We start from the raw sequence: 22,047 nt of genomic DNA, 5'->3' as shown, positions 1-22,047 counted from the left end.
CATTAATAGCAAAGTCCAGGTGCATTATCTATGGCACCAAAAATAAAGTCTGTGCACTACTTGGTTTTACTGGTTAACCTTAACATAAAACAGAACTGTTTTAGAAAAAGTAACCTAAAAATGTTGCTTGTGGTAACGTGAAATAATAACCCTGGGGCCAGTATTCTCCTGCAGATTAAGAGGTAGTATCCGTGCTCACCCTATAATGGAAGTATAGAATATGATGAGTAAACTTAAATAATTCATGAGTTTTTATAACAATTATAAACTAAATAAGAATTTTAAGTGCTGTAAGATGTTAAATAATTACAAATTTATTACTATAAAGCTATGCATTCTCAATGAGGGCAATATCACACCCAAAGGGGTGAAAATTGGTTTTCATCTGTTGTGTACAAGCACAGATATAGTTACGGTTTCGTACATAAGCAAATATAGAGTATATCTGTGGTATTAAAATTACATGGAGAGAGGCAGTTAGGAAAAAAATGTCTACAGAGGTTCCTTAGAAGATCAATAATAAAATATTGGGAAAATGGAACGTGTTTCAGAGACCTGGAAAGTGTCGACTCTGCCCTGATAAGGCCAGTGAACAGTGAACCTCCCATGGATGGCTACTTAGCAGACCAAGCTTAGTGACTGTGGGCAGGAGCAACAAAATGGAAACAGGCCCAAGCTCTTCCTACCTAGGTGGGAATGAGTTGTATTTTTGAGGCCAATTGATGACAGGTTTTGAAGCTGGACAGAGGTTCATTACACTGTTATTTTTTGCACAGGTTTGATGTTTTCTGTAAACATTTTTTTCATGGACATTTTAACAAAACCAAAATAGTGGTCCAAACTCTTAAGCAAAAATTAGTGCTACAAAGAAATTATATTTTACAAACACCCTGTTTGTTCTAAACATTCAGATTTAGAAAAGATCTTTCAGTTTTATTTCAACATGAGCTAAATTTAAGAATTTACCCTAGTCTTCTATTTTCCAGCGTTGTTAGAAGAGCTAAATGATAATATAACTCATTACAAAAATATATGGAAAAGTACAAGAGCTGATGTAAAATGGTAATCAAGGGTCCAGCCATCAAAGGATTAGAGTAACTGAAGAAGAAAACCAGCCAGGCTGTAGTCTGACAAAGGATGTGCTGATTTAACAAAGTGTCATCTAGGAAGGCCATCAAATGTTCATGGTGGCAACTCCCAGCCTGAGAAGTACTTCCGTGCAGTGACTTCCTACCCTTTTTTGTTTGTAAGTTTCCTTCATTTAATAATTTAGGGGTCTCTTAATAGTTCAAAATTTAAATAATTCATTAAATAGGAGTCATTTTTATAGGTAAGATAAATTACAGGATAGTGTATTAATTTTGTTTTTGTTTTAATCAAAAAGCCTTAAAATGATCAGGAATTGATAAGAATGAGCATGAAAAATGTACATTTCAGACTTTCATCACCAGTGGGGGGAAAAAGCCTTTTTATAGACCTAAAACTGTCATTAGTGCATTTAGATTTTGGTGAAGGAAAATTTAAAATAACTCTACAATAATACAATGTTAATAGAAATGGGCCATGTATTGAGTCATCATTTAACATAAGTAATTTCTTGGTCCAAATTAGTGAAACCTTAAAAAAGGATTGTCTCTAGAGAACATCATTTGAGAACAATGCTTTTTCAGACACATTCTGATACTCAGATTCACTTTATAACAGTTATAGATTAATTACATCTTTCTTCTAAAAAGCTGTCAGATTTCCATTTCTTCGGGAGATATTTTCAGCAGTGTGTTGTTCGATTCCACAGGTTAAGCTCTCTTCATTATTATTAAGAACTTCATACATACTAGAAAGACTGCCATTCACTGCTTTTTCGTCTTTCCGAAAAGACACAGGCAGACTTGAGAGACTAAAGCTGACGTCTTTAAAGGCATGCAACAAGAATATTCCCACAATGATTGTAAAGAAGCCACTCAGAGTACCAATGACATCATCAACAGGCATATCTTGCCATTCCTTAAAAAGAATAGCTGAACAAGTTATAACTGATGTTGTGAAGAACACGTAATATATTGGAGTCACGATAGAAGTGTTGAATATGTCCAGGGCCCTGTTTAGGTAGTTAATCTGTGTGCTCACACAGACTATAAGGCTCAGCAGCAGGATCCAGGTCAGGGGATGTTGTAGCACAGGTTTTCCAGCAAACAGCTCTTTGATAGCAATGCCCAGGCCTTTAGCACAGGAGACTGAAACTGCCCCAATTACAGAGCAGATTGTGATATACACAAGAATGTTTGTCTGTCCATGGCGAGGTCCCACCACAAAGATTAATATCAAGGACACAATGACCACAAGTGTTGCAAAGACCACAAAACCTGGAGGAGGCAAAGAAAAATTACATTTAGTTAAATGTTTAAGTACTTGATAAGAAGGAGAAAAGCTGTGGTCCTAAAATAAAAATTAGCTTTCTTATGCTGCCCCAACAAAAACACAGTCATAATAATTTAGTTAGATGTACACACTGGAAGATTACGCTTCATATTCACAAATTATTATACTATTAACATTTTTAAAGTAGTATCTTGGGCCTCATAATTATACAGATATCCCTTGATTAACATGGGATTGAGTTGCATGGATCCAATTATACATGGATTTTTTTTCCCCAATAAATACAGTACAATACAATCTGAAGGCTGAACCTGTGGATGTGGAACCTCAGACATACAGGATGGACTGTAAGTGGGTGTTCTCAGATATCCCTAAGCTCTGTGTTGTTGAAGGGTCAAATGTATATATGTCAAAGAAAACAGTATCAGGCTGACTCACAGCCATCCATCCAAGAACACTGCCCTACTTCCACCCACTGGGGTGCTCTCATTCCAAGAATAGGTATAATACAATCAGAACAATCAGAAACCAGTGGAGAGAAATTATGAGATGACCTTGAATGCTCAATGATCTGTAGATGCTAAAGAACATTTGTCTAATAGGAGCAAATTTTTTAAATATTTAGGGACCAACCACTGGCGTAAAAAATCAATAAGAGAACTTGACAATAACTGTCGGGATCCAAGTTAGATAGGAGACTTGAAGCCAACATGATAATAGCTAATGACTGTATAGCACTACAGATCAGACACTTTTCTTAGCAATTTGCATCAATTAAGTCATTAAATTCTCACAACTACCCTGTAATACAGACACTGTCATTTGCAATTTTAAGATGAGGAAACAGAGCAGTTGTTTAATCTTTTAACTCCTTGAATTCTAGTAATATGATTTTTAGAGAAGGAAACACAAAAATAAGAATTTGTAAGGAGATGATAGAAACATGAAAGCCAAAAATCAGAAGATAGTAACTGATAACAGCAGATTCAAGAAAGCTGAATCCCACATCATTAGTGATCAAAAATTAGAAAGTGACTCGGTGTGCTACAAAGAATGCTCTGAAGATACAAACTACCTCTAGAAGTGGGTTGAAGAAGAGACTAAAAACAGGAGGCCTAGCTAAAGTCTCTTCAAAGAGCACTGAGACCACGTCAGATCCCGGCCCAGTTCTGAATATCTCAGTGACCCGTCCCCTTGCCAGACCAGCTGAGTGCGTGGGGGCCTCACTAAAATGGGGCCCTGGAGGAAGGCATACGTCTATGATGGTAGCCATCTCCTCTTCCCCACTCAAATCCTAGATGCTGGCAAGCCAGATAGGAAACTTGGCTGGGAATCTGACCAGCTCAACTCTCAAGGCAGTCAAGGGTCACTAGAGAGGGGCCAAAACAAACAGAAGAAGTCTTTGTTAGTTCAACGTAGACAGAGGGAAACTTCAAAGACAATAATGAAATGAGAGGAATCAAAGCAGTCAAAATCTGAAGTAAAAGGAAGTACCCTAAGGTAGCTAGAGAAAGACCACACAAAGCAATGAAGACCCAGCGTAGCCAGAGAGAAATAAAAAGTATTTTGAAAAAGAATAAAATACAGTAAGACTAATAAAGTTTTTATTTTTTCATACCTGGATCTCCTAGCTTGTGAGACATTTCATTTAAGGTCTCAATCTCCTCTTCTTTTGGAGCATGAATAACCATAACTGTAGATCCCAGAATACTTAGCAAACATCCAATTTTTCCATGAAGATTAAGTCTTTCATTTAGAAAGTATGAAGAAAGAATGGCACTAAAATGGAGGGAAAGATGGAGGACTATTAATCAGCTACTTTTCTCATTTTTAAATATCAACACAACTTAAGAATTTAAATTACTGAACTCAAACTAAAACACTGAGCTTATAAAGATTCTAGCTTTCAGCCAAGGTAAAAAAAAATGCACATTCAATCATAAAATCAAAGTTTCTGGGAACCACCTGCTTCATCATACTCTTAAACCAGAATAGTTACCATCTTTCTACTGTAGGACATCAATATGAAATTTTACAATAAACAGAGCTATGATACAAATTTAAGAATCTAGGTCCATTTGGACTTATTTGCTCAACTTTATCCTTACTGAGTGATGAATCCATCATATATTTTCATTTAATTCCACATAACTTGCCTATTAATGATCAAGTTTTAATATTTTACAGCTAGTTTTATTGAAATCTTAAAAAAAGTATAAACCTATAAATAATGGCATAACAGAAAATTAAGAATAAAAGACATTACCATAATATATATTACACATAATACACAAATAGCATCTTGTATCTTTATACATTATACAGTTTCTTGAAAATTATATAATTTTGCATACAATATAGATTTATGTAAATATTAATGTTAAAAAAAGGATAAAAATACCTATCAATCAACCATCTTTGGGAATACTAGCCAAAATCCAGACTTCAATATGGGCTTAGCTGTTTCGGCTAATGATTAAAACAACAGAAACAGGACAAGTCTTGGACTTGTTCCTTCCAAAAAAGTGTCCCAGGCCAGTCTTCAACCTTGCTCCAATCAATTACTTTCTAGAGAAGTTATAGAGATCTATTCATCACCAGTCACCACCTACCAAAGTATACATGGGTCAAATGATAAATACTGTAACTAATGCAACTTGGAATTTTAAAATACTGCAATTAAAGTAGAACTAGTGTTGACTCTAAACACAAACAAGACAAAGCATAAAAGCATTTTCTCCCACAACTTGTTAGCTGGCCTATGCACAGAGAATAACATTTCAAAAGCAAACTACTACACAGCATAAAAAAAGTCTCAAGGTTGTTTAAATATAAATTAAACTGAGCATGTGTAATTAGCAGGTACTGAATGCCTTAGAGATGAAACATTAACTGCTGTTTCTACACGTGAAGAGAAGGGTCCTCACCTTACTAGGACACTGAGTGCTCCTAAGGGAGTCACCAGGGTGGCTGGTGCAAATGCATATGCAGCAAAGTTGGCCACCTCGCCAGCTCCCACTTGGAGAAAGACAACAAAAGAAAATGCTCAGATAGGAACATATTTAGTCAAAACAAAAAAGGCTGCATTTTACATACATTTTTTAACACACTATTTAAATTGTTATTCATAAGGGTTCTCCTGTAAATTATCAACATTAGAATAGAATTCAAACCAATTAGAAACAATACAAACCTATAATTTTAATGGAAAATATCTAATTTCTATGTGGGTTTTTTTTTTTTTTCTGGTTGGGCTACGTGGCTTGTGGGATCCTAGTTCCCCAACCAGGGATCGAACCAGGGTCCTCAGCAGTGACAGCACTGAGTCCGAATCACTGGGCTGCCAGGCAATTCCCCTGTGTATGGGTTTTTTAAATCAAAAATTTAGTATTTATATCCTATGACAAACAAAAAATCAGCTTAAATAGATATAAAAGCCTTTTTTACTAGCTCTTTTCTTTTTTAAAACCCAACTCTTACATTCAGAAGATATTCTTGGGTTGCTACTATGCATCAGATGTTCTAGGATGAGGAAAAATAAGACATTTTAGTGAAGGGAAACAGACAAAACATAAAAATGAAGTAAAGTGTGCTATTCAGAAAACAAAGCAAGGGAAAGGAATGAAGAGCTGGTGCCAGGCAGATAATGTTGCCAGGCAAGGGTGCTTGGACAGAAAGTTTTGATCAGTCAGATATGGAGTGAGGGGTTTACCAGCAGCTATGTGTGGGGGGGAAATGGGGAGACATCCCAAGCAGGAAGAACAAGTACAAAATTTTAACTCAAGACCATGTCTGGCATGTCTGAGCAGCAAGGAAGCCAGAGTGGCTCATACAGAGCAAGCATGCGGGGAGTGGCCAGGGAGAACAGGACCTTTGTGAGTCTCTCAATGGATTTCATCTGAGCTGAAGCCACTGAGGAATTTTAGCAGGGGAGGGACATGTGATCACATAAAATCACTCTTGGCTACGGTTTTCCAAAATGGTTATACACCTAGTAGTGTATGAGAGTTTCCTATTTCTCACTCTTCCCAACGTTTGCTAATCTGTTAATGGGAAACAGGATTCTTTTATTATGCTTTGAATTTGCATTCCCCTTTTTCATATGTTTATTAGCCAAGTTAAATCTTTTAGTGAAGTAGTTTGGGTTTTTTACCAGTTTGTCTGTTAGGGTATTTGTTTTCTCTTATTGATTTTAAGTAATCCTTCATATATTTTGAACACGAATATTTTCTCAGCTTCAAAAAAAGTCTTTGCTATTTCCCCATTTTGGTGTTTACTATGGGCTTCCCAGGTTGGCTCCAGTGGTAAAGAACCCACCTGCTAATGCAGGAGATGGAAGAGATCCCTGGGTTGGGAAGACTCCCTGGAGGAGGGCATGGCAACCCACTCCAGTATTCTTGCCTGGAGAATCCCAAGGACAGAGGAGCCTGGCGGGCTTCAGTCCACAGGGTGGCAGAGTCAAACATGACTAAAGACTTAGCATCAAGCAATTGTCAGTTCTGGCATTTTTTTGGCTTAGAAATCCTTTATCATCTTATCATCTTTAATTCACCTAAATTACTAATTTGAAATGGTTTTAGTCATGAATAGCTGAATTTTACTGAAATAATCATATAATTTTCTCCTTCAATTTAACACAGTAAATTACAGTGACTTGTTTTCCAAGATTATGCCAATTTTGCATCTGCAGAATAAATCTAACTTGCTCATATTATTTTGTGATTTTTACATTTAGGTTTGTGAATGAGACTAGACTTTATTTTTCCCTTCTTATTCTGTCCTGATCAGATTTTCGTATTAGGATTATACTAGCTTTTTAAGAAGAATGAGGGAACCCCTTTTTCTATTATTAAGAAACTTCTTAAGACTACAATTATTTCTTCTTTAAATGACTGTGTAATTTACCTATGAAACCATCTGGGCTCAGGACTTAGTACATGCAAAGGTTTTAAAACTACAGCTTCAACTGGGTTAAGTTAGAGGAGTATTCCAGTTTTCTATTTCCTCATGAGTATTGATACACTTTACCTTTCCATAAATTTTATCTATATTTTTTATCAACTGGATGTTTTTCATAATATACTGTTAATATCTATGAAACCTTAATTACATCACCTAGCTATTCTATCTTTTCCTTTTCTTGATCAGTTTCAACAAAAGGTTTGTCAAGTTCATTATTCTGAGCATTGACCCAAATCTCGCTTTAATACTTTGTTTTTCTATTTAAATACTTTTAGCTCTTCTCTTTACTCCTTCTATGGTTTATTCTACAATTCTTTTTCTATTTTCAACTAGATGCCTCATCTTTCTTTTCAATTATATTTATTTGAAACCATAAATTTTACTCTACTTCAGTTTTATTCCCTAAGTTATGATATTTTGTATTCTGTATCAACATACTGAAGTATTGTTTAAATTAAACATACTTTTAAAATATTTTAATTTCCATTCTGACTTCTTTGAACCATGGGTTACATAAAAGCGTATTTCTAAATTTCTAAATGTATTTTTCATGTTGTATTTTTGTTACTGATTTCTAATATAATGATAATGATCTGTGAAAAACTTAATTAAATCCTTTGAAAAATTTCAAGACTGGCTTTATGGTCCAGCAAATAGTTCATCTGCATCAATATTCCATATGCACTTGAAAATAACGGAGACCTGAAGTTGCTGAGTTCAGTGAGTTAAGTTAAATCTGCTGTTCATATTTTCTATCACCTTAAGAATTTTCCTCTGCCTGTCCCATCAACTGCTCAGTGTCATATTAAAATCTCACTATATGAACCTGGATTTGTGTATTTCTCCGTGCTGTTCTGAGTTTCAAGGCCACATTATTCGTTTTATGTATTTATTTATGGCTGTACTGGGTCTTCGCTGCTTGCCTGTGCAAACATTCTTCAGTTTTCGGTGCGCGGGGGCTACTCTTTGTGGCGGTGCACAGGTTTCTCCTTGTAGAGGCCTCTTGTTGCAGAGCACGGGGTAAGGCTTAGCAGGTGCTGATATATGGGCTAAACTGCTCCAAGGCATGTGGGATCTTCCCAAACCAGGGATCAAACCCATGTCCCCTGCAATGGCAGGCAGATTCTCATCCACTGTGCCACCAGGGAAATCCTCAAGGCCATATTATTTATATATATTTTATCAGTCAGGACTGATAAAACCTCCTGAGTTGAACCCTTTGTTTTTAAGAAATAATCCCCTATCTCCAGTGTTGTTTTGGTATGAAGTTTATTTTTTCTAAAACAATAACAGAAATGTCAAGTTTCTTTAGGCATGTTTTTCCATCCTTCTCTTTCAGCCATTTTATATCCTCATATTTTACAGTGTACCTGACAACAGGCATGAAGTTTATTATTTGTTTTTATAATTCCAATAGAATAATCTTTGTCTTTAACTGGGCCATTTCATGCACAGTAGTTGATAGACCTGGATTTAAATATACCTGAGGCTGATTCATGTTGATGTTTCGTAGACACCAACACAATACTGCAAAGCAATTATCTTTCAATTAAAAATAAATTTTAAAAATAAGTTAAAAAATAAATATACCACATTTTAAAAGACTTTCAAGAGTTTAAATATTAATAATGTAATACTTCAAATATTCAGAAAAACAGAATAAAATATAAATGACAACTATATATCCACCACCCGAGTGGTATCACCCTTCACAAGTTCTCTCTTTCAAAGGGGCCTGCTATGGAGTCTGTAGTTACCTCTAGGGCAGAAGTTATCTCCAGCTCATCCTGAGCTTTATGCGTTTCCTGGCTAGGTAATTCTTAACTATCATGTTGGCTCTTTAATGCTTTTAAGAGGATGCTTTTTTATATCCTGTCCAGTCTTTCAACTTGTTTTCAGCGAATCTTATTATTAGTTTCATCTTCAAAACATCCAGAATTCTACCACTACTCACCACACTAACTGCCATTACTCTGGGTCCATGCCATTATCACCTCTTACCAAATTATTTCAATAGCTTCTTACTGGTTTCTCTGCTTTTGCCCCTATACAGTCTATGCCTCAACACAGCAGCCAAGAGTTCCTATTAAAACCTGAGTCTGTACATGTTACCCCTTTGTTCAAGCCTCCAATAATCCCCCATCAAACATAAAAGTCAAAGTCTTTTGTGTGACGTACAAAGCCCCATGTAATCTAGGTCCTCATTACTTCTCTAAACTTAACCTCAACCACTGCCCTGCACTCCCACTCCGTTACTATCCTTATCTCTTTAATGGTTCCTGAGGTTTTAGTAATCCAGTGCTGTACAACAAAGCACCCCCAAAACTGGCAGCTTAAAACAACAAATGTCAGCCGTGTTTTCTGTTGGCCAAGACAATGATTTCTCATAGTTTCTGATGATCAGCAGGTACTTCTCAATCAGCGTCTTTCAAAACGTTGCAGTCGAGATACTATCTGGAGCCTGTGCCTTGCCACAACCTGGAGGACTCACATCCAAGGTAACTCATGTGACTGTTAAGGCAGTAACTTGAGTGTAGCCTGGGGACCTCTCCTCAGGCTGACTGTCCTCCAGCACAGAAGTTGGCTTCAGAATGACCAATCCAATCAATTAAGGCAAAACCTTAATGCCTCTGATGACTTAAGTCACAAGTCATCAACTCTGTTGTATACTTTGATCATAACACATTAATTCAGTGTGAGAGGAGATAATACAAAGTTGTGACTACCAGGGAGCAAGAAGCTTTGCGGGCTATCTTGGGTTCTGCCTACCACATTTTAACCCACCAGGCATGGTCCTGCTCACTGCCTTCATGTTTATTATTTCCTCCTGCTTAAAATGTTCTTCACCCAAATACCCATATGGTTCTTCACCCAAATACCCCTCACTTCCTTTATCTTTTACTCAAATATTATCTTTCCAATGAGGCCTGCCCTGACCCCTCGACTAAAACATAAACCTATCTATCCTTCCTTTTACTACATCCCTTCTCTACGTACTACTAGCAAATGTCAGCATTTGTCACTAACACACAGTTTAGTTTATCTTCTTTACTGCTGTCCACCTAGAAAGTAAAGTCTCCTGTGGATAAGAAGCACCTAGAACACCTGACACACAAAATGATCAAGAAGTACTTCCTGAATGAAGAGTTAAATTGTCTCTTTGTTATTTCAACTGCCCTTAGAAAAAAATTTTACATAATTCAATCCGGAATATTTTGAAAGCTCAGTGTCTTAAGGATCCCTCTTTCTATGTACCTTTTAAAAGACAATCATCAGAGCCCCCTCGCCTGCCCCCTCGCACCCCTCACAAGCATCCTACAGTAATAAACCTACTTCTTGCCTATCAAAAAAATAATACATAAATACACAAAATGTAATCATCAAAGTATGCACGGAAGTCTTAGCAATGCATACCTCCTTTCTAATTTGGAATGAAAATCAAAGGAAGGACAGGAATGCTTTCTATGATCTTTCACTTAAGATCACCTTAAACTGAGCATAACTTTTAAAAATACATATATATGTCAGGCATGTTTTAATCAGATAGACAAAAGTTTTCTCATCCAAATTAAATAAACTATTAAACTGTTAAGTGACTTATACAGGCTTAAATTTTACATATTTTGAGTTTTGTTCATCAAAAAAACCCAGAATTTAAAGTTTTAAAATTTGCTGGTAATATAAATATGGTAATATGTAAAATAGTATACATAAATATTTCAATATACACCTATAGTATTTTCTTGAAACATCCTCTATACATACTTGATAGCAGTCCGGCCCACCATAACCATTCTTTGAGATACGCATGGCCACCTTGACCTGTCAATGAAAACATATTTCACTTTTTTGGAAGATTATTAGACTTCAATATATTTATGACAACAATTAGTAATGACAGATTTTAAAATATCATTTGCTTATTATTACTATATTGAATAAAGGTTTCATCATGATTACACCGGAGAAGGCAATGGCACCCCACTCCAGTACGCTTGCCTGGCAAATCCCATGGATGGAGAAGCCTGGTAGGCTGCAGTCCATGGGGTCGCTAAGAGTGGGACACGACTTCACTTTCACTTTTCACTTTCATGCATTGGAGAAGGAAATGGCAACCCACTCCAGTGTTCTTGCCTGGAGAATCCCAGGGATGGAGGAGCCTGGTGGACTGTGTCTATGGGGTCGCACAGAGTCAGACACGACTGAAGTGACTTAGCAGCAGCAGCAGAAGCATAATTACAAAGGGGATTTCTTAGATAATATTTTTATGATTATCTTAAAACAGGGGATGTGAGGATCACAAGAATGTGAATGAAGGAGTTAAATCAATCCTTCTATTTCAGTTCATAGTTCATGCTTTTGTTTTGTGAACTTACCTTCAATAAACAAAGTGAACCAATCAGAAACAGCCCAACTTCTAGTGAATGAGATAGTGGAGAAGCCATTTAGGTGTGGGTTGGCCCCACTTATGAGGTAGTAACCCTGGAGAAAAGGGTCCTTTATTGACCAGAACATAAAAAGTTTGAGCACTGCTCACAGTCTGGAGCTTCCAGGATATTCATCCTGCCTTTTCCTCTAGACCATCCTTCCCTTTCCTCTAGACCAAACTAACAAAATTCGGAAGCAATCAGTACTTAACCCATTATTCAAAAGAAAAAGTCAATATGAATGAACCCTTTGATAAGCATATCCACATGGAAAGTGTGAGTACCTGACTTAGGAATGAGGATATACTTGTTCAAATAGTATATGCCAATACTTTCTCCTTTCTGCACGAAATCCAATTGAGGTCATTATTTTAAGAGCTTGATTAGGTATGGCTATAGAAATGGCACAGAAAAGAAGGAGGAGGTAATTTTTTTTTACTGCCAAAGCAGATTTTCCTATGAGAACAGAACTGGGTCTAAAACTGAAGCAGAGGCTGAATGACAGAACATGGCCAGAATGCAACATAAAGCTGGAAGCTGTTATGATACACCAAAGTTAGAGGGCGTTCAATCACATCAGGCATTTTCCAGGGGCTCATGGCTTGTCAGTAGTTTCTGGGGATCAACCTATACCACCAATCAGAATTTCACTCAACTGAGTACACCTCAACCCAAAGAAGCCAGCTCTCCTTCCTGCCAATTTGAGATCAGGAAGGAAAATGTCTAAGGAAAAAACAAACTTACTATCATAGACAAAAGAGCCTAGCCTTTGATAAGATTCTGATTCTATCCATATAAGCTCATTTCCTTCTCTGCAGACATATCAAAATTTAAAGAAAGGGCTGGATGCTAACTGGGTATTGGTCCCTATTCCCACTTTGATAATAACTGCAAGAGTGAGTAGTTAACTTATTTTGACTTTTTATTTTTCTTATTACAAAAGTGATTCTCTATAAACATTTACAATTCTTACAAAGTCCAAAGTTTTGAATATAGTCACCAGGAATGAAGATATAGTCTTCTACAGTCAAAGAACCCAAATATCAATGGATATTTGGACCCAAATATCATGTGTTCCACAAAGGAACACAATGATGCCATTTCAAAGTTACACAGGGCATAAATAACTTACCTGCTCTCGTGGAGCCTTTTCTGGCAAGTCGTAGAAGGCCTTTTTTTTTCAAAATGAAACTCCCTCCAATGAAAATACTGGAACTCATAGCCAATCCCAGACCAATATAAAAGTCATACTTTCCATGCCCCTGGCTCATTTCGCTTGTTACTTAAAAAGCTACTGTGAATCACATTGATCAAGAGCACAGAAACTGTTGGTGCTGGAGGCAGGATGATGCAGTCTTCAAATCTAAAGAGGGAAAACAAAATGAAATTTTCACAGAATGACAGGATGCATGATCACTGCAAAATTTTACTGTTTCTTTTCTCATAAAATAATACTTTTTATTACTACTATTAATAACATAAATATATTCACCATTTGTATTTAGCACTAATCTAATTATATATCCTCCAATTATGGAAAAAGATGGGATTGTGATATAAAACCAAACTTAAAAACTGGGACTTCCCTGGCAGTCCAGGGGTTAAAACTCCATGCTTCCACTGCAGGGGGCAATGGTTCAATCCCTGATCAGGAAACTAAGATGCTACATGCTGTGCGGTGCAGCCAAAAAAGAAAAAACACTGAACTCATAGAAACAGAAAACTCTGAAAGGTGGGGGTTAAGGGGTAGGGAAAGGGAGTGAAGGTGGTCAAAAGGTACAACCTTCCAGTTATAAGATTAATAAGTGACATAGTTAACAATACTGTATTGCGTAGGCTAGTGAATGTGGCTAGACAGTAGATCTTAATTCTCACTACAAAAAAAAAATAAAAACCCATTTAGCTATGTGTGGTCATCGATGAACGTTAACTAAACTTACTGTGGTAATTATTTTATAATATATACCTTACGCGGTACACCTTAAACTAATACAATGTTACATATCAACTACAATTCAATAAAACTGGGGAAAAAATAAAAGTAAAACCATATTTAAATTGATTTTATAAACTCTGGTTTCGTATTTTAAAAATGTTTCCTGTCTTAGCTGCACAGTCCATAGTTAACAAACTTTCCTAAGAAAAAAAAACTCCTCAGAATGAAAATGAGGCATAAAAATACACAAATCTAGTTTACAAAAACATTTACCAGTTTTACAAATGTGTCTTTCTGAATACGCTATACAAAGAAACAAAAAATTTTCTCAAGCATACATTTTCTTCTTAGAAATCTATGGAGATGTAAGTATATGGTAATTTATTTCTTATGTAGCCCATTCAGGAATGTGTAAGGAGAAGGCAGATGTCACATTATTTTGTTATAGTAGAGAATGAAGTCTAGCAGACAGATGTTTGTCAGGGTATGTGTGTGGTACTCTTGGCCCTTTTAGAAAACAGGAGGGTCATGGAACCTAGAAGACTCAAGCTATAAGACCAGAAAGGATGCGATGGCTTACCAAAGACTACAGTTTTTTTCAAACAGCCCAAACTCAGAACTCTATTGGCAAATGAACTAAATTGGGTAGAAAAGCAGAGGAAAAAGCACTTACTCGGCTGCAAGGTTTACTACTGGTTATAACAAACTGCCAGCCCAACTTTCTGATATGTCTTGAGATGTTTTTAGTCCCACAATTTAACAACTGAATCCCAGAATTAATCTACAATTCAGTCAGGATCCTTAGTCATTAACCCTCACCGACCAGCCAGATTTTTCCATTCTTCAGGTTACAGGACACTGGCCTTTAACAAAAGCAACTTAATTTCCTATCTACCTGCCCCTCAATTACCTTATCCATCCACGCAAACAGGTTTTACTGAACATACGTTCTGTGCACTAAGCAGTATGATCAGCTGTTTGGATAAAATGGTAATAGCTTTTAGACTTCAGTGGGGAGACAGACAAGGGCAAGATTATAACAGGGGGGTGGGAGGTAAGTGAAATAGGTGAGGGAGATTAAGAGGTACAAACTTTTAGGTACAAATAAATGACTCACTGAGATGAAACATACAACATGGGGAACATAGTCAATACCAATGTAATATCTTTTTATGGTGATAGAGGGTAACTAGGTTCATCAAGGTGATCGTTTTGTAACATATAAAAATATAATTAATCCTGAAATGAATTTCTAAGGTCCCAGGCTGCTGAAATTGTGAACTAATTGCATCCTTAAGCAAATGAGCCAACATAAAAGTGGTTCAATTTTTTTTTTTTTTAATATTTTGCACTTGGAACATAGCATTGTGGGTCAATTATACAGTTAAAAAAAAAAAAAAACTTTCAATACTAAACTTCCAGTTATGAAAAAAATACCTTAAAAACAGTACTTACTGTAATTGCACAATAAAGTTTGACAATTTTCTTAAACACAAAAGAATGAAACCCTCGGCTATAGTTTTTCACATCTAGTGGCTTAGTTTGAATCAATTCCCTTATTTCTCCTTCTTATTAATAAATATACGAAAATGAAAAAGAAGTTCTAAACCTATAATTAAACTACTCTATTAACAAAAGAAAAAAAGATTATAACAAAATAAAAAGTGTGTTTACAGGTTCCCACCATACCCTACAATTTGTTTATCCATGTTTATGACTCAGTTACCCTCAGCAGAAGGCCAGCTTCCGGGCTCCTGCACAAGAGTCACCTTTATTTATCCTGTGTGCCAAGTATCCAGCAATCTCAAACTATGTCAGATGTATTCTGGGTGAATACTGACGAATGGAATCATATGATTGGCCCTAAAAAATAAAGCTGGCTATTTATGAGTAAGAAAACCACTGCGTCATTCAGCTTAGCATTCTAAAACGTAACCACTGTAAAACATAGCCTATAAACTGAAAAACTATAAAAAGTTGTCAAAGTAAGCTGGGAAGTGATAGTACCACATACAAATGAACATGCAAAGATGACAGTAACAATGGCTGGAAAATGAGAGTAAAGAAACCCAGCCACCGCTAAACACTTCAGCCTACTTGGCAGATATATTCTTCTAATAAGCAAGAGTCATCTAACTGAAATGAACCATCCTCCTTTAACCACTATGTTCATGGAACAACGTTCTTAATTACCATCCAAGTTCTACTGAGGAAGTAACTAATTAAATCTTTGAAAATCTCCCTTTTGAAGGTTTGACTAAAACAAGCCAACTGAAGAGTCTGAATATCCTAGAATCAATAAAACAAAACCTTGTTATCTGCAAGGACCATACTCAGAAACAAGCCAAGCATATCTATAATTCCAATCCCATTATAAGGATAGCCTCACAAATCCAAATTGAGACTTTATAAAACTGACCTTCAAATACCAAATGTGTAGCTACCAACTTACTAATATTTACTAGTGCTTAAAGTTGAGCGACTTCACTTTCACTTTTCAGTTTCATGCATTGGAGAAGGAAATGGCAACCCACTCCAGTGTTCTTGCCTGGAGAATCCCAGGGACGGGGGAGCCTGGTGGGCTGCCGTCTATGGGGTCGCACAGAGTCAGACACGACTGAAGTGACTTAGCAGCAGCAGCAAAGTTAACTTTCCACTAAATGGCAAATTACAAGTAATGTAAGGTCTAAAATTAAGATCCAATATATTATGCTGCCTTGACACCTGGTAAAACTGGGGTGACTTAACCACAAGTTTCGGTCCTCCCCTACTCTGCTTTCATGGACAGGTCCCAAAGTCAAACAGCCCTCCTTATCACGGAGACCAGGCACACCTCCTGCTTATCCCTGAGTAGTGAGCTTCACTGCCTTGACAGACTGCAGAATTATTAAAGCAAGCCAATCACATCCTCCTGCAGGAACTGAGGGGCCCCTCAACCTCCTGCTTGCCTCACAGAGGTCCTGGTTTTTTACTCTGCAGCATGTGTGTGGTCCTGTGTAGTATGTGGTGTACTCCTCCTAGACATGTAAAAGTGACTAATGAACTGTTGTCTAAGAAACTGCTCTCACGTGCCCAGTGTCTAATGTCATGGGGAGGAAATCTTCTCCAGCAACGAGGTGAAGAAGAGATGACTAAACCAACACATTAAGTCGGAATCTTATTTTATCCTATGATCACTGAAAGTCCACTGTTCTTAACTCTACTGTGTCTATATATAAATTTTCTCTATATTTTACATAAAGTTGCACGTTGCTTTTTAAAATCTTTTCCCCTCTTTTCTTTTTATTGTTACTGACTTATTGTGGAAAGCTTCAAGCATACAAAAGCAAAGAAGGATGTTTTTGATCAGTTGGGTCAATCTTATTATGCACATGGCTTTGGAGAGCTGTACCCCTTATCCCAAATTCATTTCCAAACACAGAATCATGGCTCCCTTCATACAAGTCATCACTACCAGGACATACCACAGCTCCTCACAAGCTTCTCTCCACTATGTAAGAGGATGCTCTTCACTTCAGGCCAGGTCACACTTCAAGTTGTGCTATAAAGACTTGTCCTGTAGCTACAGCCCACAGGCATTTTCTCTCCTGTGCAATTATTTTATTTACAGACAGGTTCATAAAATTTATTTCCCAATTACTATTCTGTCTTTGAAGATAAATTCTAAGTTTCTTAAAGACAATGACTAGTTATTCGTGGTGGTCTCCCCAGAAAAAGGCACTCACTTATACTGGCAAATCTGATTCATAAGCTTTTCTAAAATTAAGGTTATTTGTTGTATGTGTTTGTTCACTTACTGAATACACCAGTGTGTACATGGGTGGGGAAGGATGCCAAGTAACATAAAAGTTGCATACCATCAAGCTATAAAGCAGCCTTCAGCCACTAAACTAAGTAAATGAATCACCTCATGTGACTTACACAGCAATGAGTCAGAATCTGTTTCCAAGCGCAGAGAAGTTCCTCCGTGCTATGTGGGGACAACAATGAACACCCAGAAGGATGTTCAACTCCCAAAGCAGCAGCCAATGATATAGATCTGTGGAGAATGTTACACAGAAAATGAAACAAAATTAAGGGGTCTAATCCGATGCAAAGAAGGTGGATACAGAATAATGTAGAATAGGACTAAAAGATGGGTGGGTTTTGATGCTCAATGAAGCATGAAATTCAGAAGACTATCTTCATTTGGATTTGTTGTTAATGTTGTATAGTTTTTGACTATTGAATTTATGAATACAACTATATATAACTGCTTTCATTTTAAAAACCATGTTGTATTTAGGTATCAAATAGTTTATATAAAAATATTATTTTTTGTTCAATTAAAAAGAAAAGGAAGGAAAGAAAATGGACATCAGCATGAATGTCCTGAAAGGAATATTTGCTTCACTATTCTCAGACCTGGTAATGTTCTGTTCCCACTCTGTGTAACTAAAGGTCAATCACAGCCAGGAGAGCCTGAAACAGAGATTATTTTTTATTTCTCAAGGATCTGCTTCAGGCAGAGCCAGATTTAAAAACAGTTAAACAAGGAAACTTGCTAAGTTTCACTTCAACTAGGTTCCCAAGCCAGAAATGACGAGTCCCAGGTGGTAACCTGCCCATCTTACCTCTCAGAGGGACTCAGGTGAAAGGTCCCAGTCCGCTACCCCTGACTGTTACAGTTTAATTTTTGTGGTAATCTGTTCAATAAACATACACTAAGCAGCACACGTCCCAGGCACTGGCGTTATAAAGATGACCAAAAGTTCCTGTCCTCAAGGATTCCACAGCTAAGTAAGAATTCTGAAAATAAACTATTCAAATTTTAAACACACTTCCAAATTTTAATAACTTTTAGAATTTTCAGCTTGTTCTAACAGGCACTTGATTTTCATAATTGATTTCATTAATATCTATGAACACTTACACTGTTAACTTTCATCAAATGAAATTATGTCAAAAGTGAAATTAATACAGCTCAAAGAAAAAAAATTATGAAACTGGTCCACTTCCTTCTAAAGCACAGAGAACATACAATTTAAGGAAGAGGAAAACATGGACCGGTATTCTAACACCTATATGAAAAGCCTGAAGTAAGATTTGTTTTGGGAATTCCCTGGCAGTCTAGAGATTAGGACACAGTGCTTTCACGCCCTGGTCCCAGGTTCAATCCCTGCACAGGGAAAGATCTTACAAGCTGCAGCACAACCCACCCCACCCCCCGCCAAAAAAAAACCATGAAAAAAAGAAAAAGATTTACTTTGCAAAATGACATCATCAATTTCAAAGTTAGCTAACTTTAAAAATCACACCTATTTATTTAACAGTTTTAAACTTGTCACAGCACTTTTGACATTTTATTTTCACAAGAGCTTACATGTGATAATGTTAAGTAACTTCTCATGCAGCTGGTGAGTAGCAGACCTGGGATTAGAAAATGAGTCTCCTCATCCTCAGCCTTTTGCGTTTTCCATTAGTTTCCTTTTAGTCCCCAGGCTGGAACACAATCAAGGGGCAACTCAAACCAGGTTCTCAGTGTAGGTCAGTCTTCATGCCCAACCTGCTTCTCGTGTTCGAACTGTGGCTTCACCACCCTTCATCACCCAAATTGCCTACAACGGCCAAGGGTGCCAGATGGATTCTCTCTCTGAGAGAAGCCAGCCAGTGGCTGGCTACCCACTATTTACAAAAAGAATTCCAAATTTTGTAACCCAATATCTAAGACCTTTCACATTTGCTCCAAACCTGTATTTTAAATCTCTGCTTCCCAATACTGTATTTCATATACTATGGCTCCACCCTAGGTGAACACACTGCTGCCATTCTTACTTATTCCTTTCACTCCTCTGTATCTTTTTTACATTATTCCTTTCATCTTTAAAGACCTACTTCAAAAAAGCACCTCCACAATGAAGCCCTGCTTGAATTCCATAAACCAATTTTTTTCTGAATGTGCTAACCTTTATTCTGAATCTTTCTGCGGACACTTTTCCAGCCTCTATTATGATTACTAATGTACATGATTTATACCCCCCTCACTGTGGCTCCCTATGGACAATGGTATGCTTATTTCATTTACTCAGTCAACAAATAACTGATTTACAGTAAATGAATACATACTATGTTCAAAAACACGGCTACACAGTGAATACAGCAGACCAAAACCCTGCCCTTAAGAGTTTACCTTCTGTTGGCAAATAACGTTAATTTGGAAAGTGGTGAATGATACAGTGAAAAGTAAAGCATGTTAAAAATATTGAGTAATCTTAAAGATATTGGGTAATATAAAGTAATTGGGTTCAGGGGCTTCTATTTTAACTAAGTTGGTTAGGAGGCCTATTGGACAATGTAACATTGAGAGGCTTGAAAGAAATAGTAAAAGAACAAAGCATAGAAAGAAGCAAGTGCAAAGGCACTAAGGCATGAGCAAGCACGTAGTTTCTTAGGAAAACAAAGGCTACTATAACTGACACTAACTGACTCAGAGGGCTTCCCAGGTGGCTCAGTGGTAAAGAACTGGCCTGTCTAGCAAGAGATGTGGGTTCGACCCCTGGCTCAGAAAGATCCCCTAGAGAAGGAGATGGCAACCCACTGCTTGGCGGGCTACAGTTCACGCAGTAGTAAGAGAGTCCAACACTGTTTAGTGACTAAACAACAAAAACTGAAGGAGGGTAGGTGGGATACCTCAGCAAGGTGTTTTTATACACTAGAAATATCCTCAAGAGTATAATTGTTTCTTATTATTATGTCTCCCTAATAGTAATAACTACCACTACCACTCTGGTGTGATTGATACACATTCTTTTTTTTTTTTTTTTTGGATACACATTAACTCTAATCCACACAATAATGAGAAAAAGCTATCATTACCCCCCACCTTTTAGTTAAAGAAACCAAACCTCCCAGAGGTTAAATCTCAAATAGAGGATCACATAAAAGTTGCACAGCCTGAAATGAAACCTAACTGTCCACTGGACTCAACTTCTATACAGACTACCCACATCTAAGAGTTCTCATTATTTACTTCTGCTTGGTTTCCATTGCTTTAATTTTTTCCAGCCTCTCCTTGGGCTAATTATTTTTAAACGTAGTAACTATAAATACTATGGAACCTAACTTTCCAATCCTATTTAGCAACAGTAATTATAAATTAAAATTTTAACTTACATGTAAGTTTAATATGGTCTCTTATGAATAAAAGGCTGGAAGAGGTTAGAGATGACTTATTCATTCTCATTTCCTCGTAAATAAAACCCTTTATTCTCATTTAAAGTTTTAAGCCCTGGCAGAGTGGCTCCAGCCTGGAAAGAAGAAAATACAGAAGTAGCAAAAGGAATGAATAGTTACTGAATACTTTTTTAAATTTAGCTACTAGCCTCCATACTCATTTTACTTACCAACTAACATAAAACCTACTCAACTGAGCATAACATACTGCTTCAACAGACAGCTTACGGGTATGAAACAAAGATCTCTATTCTCTCATATTTATTGTTAGTACTTTTAACAAAAAAATGTACTAACTGGGTTCATGGTACATAGGGAATTTCTAGAAACAAAACTAAAACATAGCGTGTAGTAAATGAATTGAAAAATCTAGAAAAGAGATTCAAGAGACAAACACAAAATCAAAGGTATAATGAATTTTGTTCAGTTGTATGGTGAGGGAGAGAGGGTTCACTGACTTTATAAAAGTTAGGAAATGGCCATGCTCAAAACGTTACAGCGACATCTAAGGCTTGTTCCACTGTCAATATCTCCGTGGTAGCTGAAACAATCTTTTAGAACTCATAACAAAGTGAAACTATTTTAATGAACAGGCGGCCCGAAAATGCCAGGCCAGGTTTCCATGGGATTTATTGGCAATACAAATCATGTTGGAAACTCGATTACGGGGGAAATTACTTCCATCTCAGAACACGCGTGGCTCAGTGTCTCCAGAGAAAAGAGGCGTCCCTGAGGAGTCCTCCCCGACCCAAAAGGGGCAGGCCTGCCCACAGTTAGCCCCTTCGCGCTTGCCTGAAATGAAGAAAAGTGGAGACCTCACCGAAGTTGGCAGGCCCGCCGCGCGGCTTCCCCTCCGCTATCCGGCCCGGGTCACCTCTGCTCACACCCCCACACAGGCCGCTCCGGCTACCCACTCCTGAGCTCGCGCTGCCACCGCCTTCGTCTCCGTCCAGTGGGAGGTGTGAGCACCCAGGGCTGCAGCCGTGCGCACCGCTTCCTCCATGGGGGAGCGCCCGGGGGGTCTTGTCCCAGACGACCTCCAGCCCCCACCACCGCCGCCGCCACCGCCGCCGCCACCGCCACCACCAGGACCTAAAGAGACAGCTAAAGAGAGCCTGGGCGCGGCCGAGT

At 37.4% G+C, this 22,047-nt stretch overlaps 1 protein-coding gene and 1 pseudogene across 6 annotated transcripts; one reads left to right on the top strand and one right to left on the bottom strand.

Moving 5' to 3' along the window:
* Window positions 1–291: 291 nt before the first annotated feature.
* NIPA2 (NIPA magnesium transporter 2) lies at window positions 292–22,047 on the bottom strand. 6 transcript variants are annotated; one of them, XM_061431428.1, is made up of 7 exons: window positions 21,737–21,954; window positions 20,857–20,990; window positions 12,901–13,131; window positions 11,107–11,163; window positions 5,307–5,397; window positions 3,998–4,158; window positions 292–2,363 (listed from the first exon to the last, which is right to left on the bottom strand). In XM_061431428.1, exons 3-7 carry the CDS (start codon window positions 13,037–13,039, stop codon window positions 1,729–1,731), a joined length of 1,083 nt encoding a protein of 360 aa, XP_061287412.1. In that variant the 5' UTR covers window positions 13,040–13,131; window positions 20,857–20,990; window positions 21,737–21,954; the 3' UTR covers window positions 292–1,728. The 6 variants fall into 6 exon arrangements, with proteins under 6 accessions (XP_061287412.1, XP_061287402.1, XP_061287395.1 ...); XM_061431418.1 differs by lacking the exons at window positions 20,857–20,990; window positions 21,737–21,954 and adding exons at window positions 14,285–14,340; window positions 17,626–17,715; XM_061431411.1 differs by lacking the exon at window positions 20,857–20,990 and having other exon boundaries at window positions 21,737–22,047.
* LOC133256655 (DNA-directed RNA polymerases I, II, and III subunit RPABC4-like) lies at window positions 17,691–17,873 on the top strand (annotated as a pseudogene).

The sequence above is a fragment of the Bos javanicus genome, chromosome 2 (genome assembly GCF_032452875.1).
Source record: "Bos javanicus breed banteng chromosome 2, ARS-OSU_banteng_1.0, whole genome shotgun sequence".
Lineage (NCBI taxonomy): Eukaryota > Metazoa > Chordata > Mammalia > Artiodactyla > Bovidae > Bos > Bos javanicus.
Note: the sequence above shows the minus strand (reverse complement) of the source record. Positions and strands in the feature narration are given on the sequence as shown.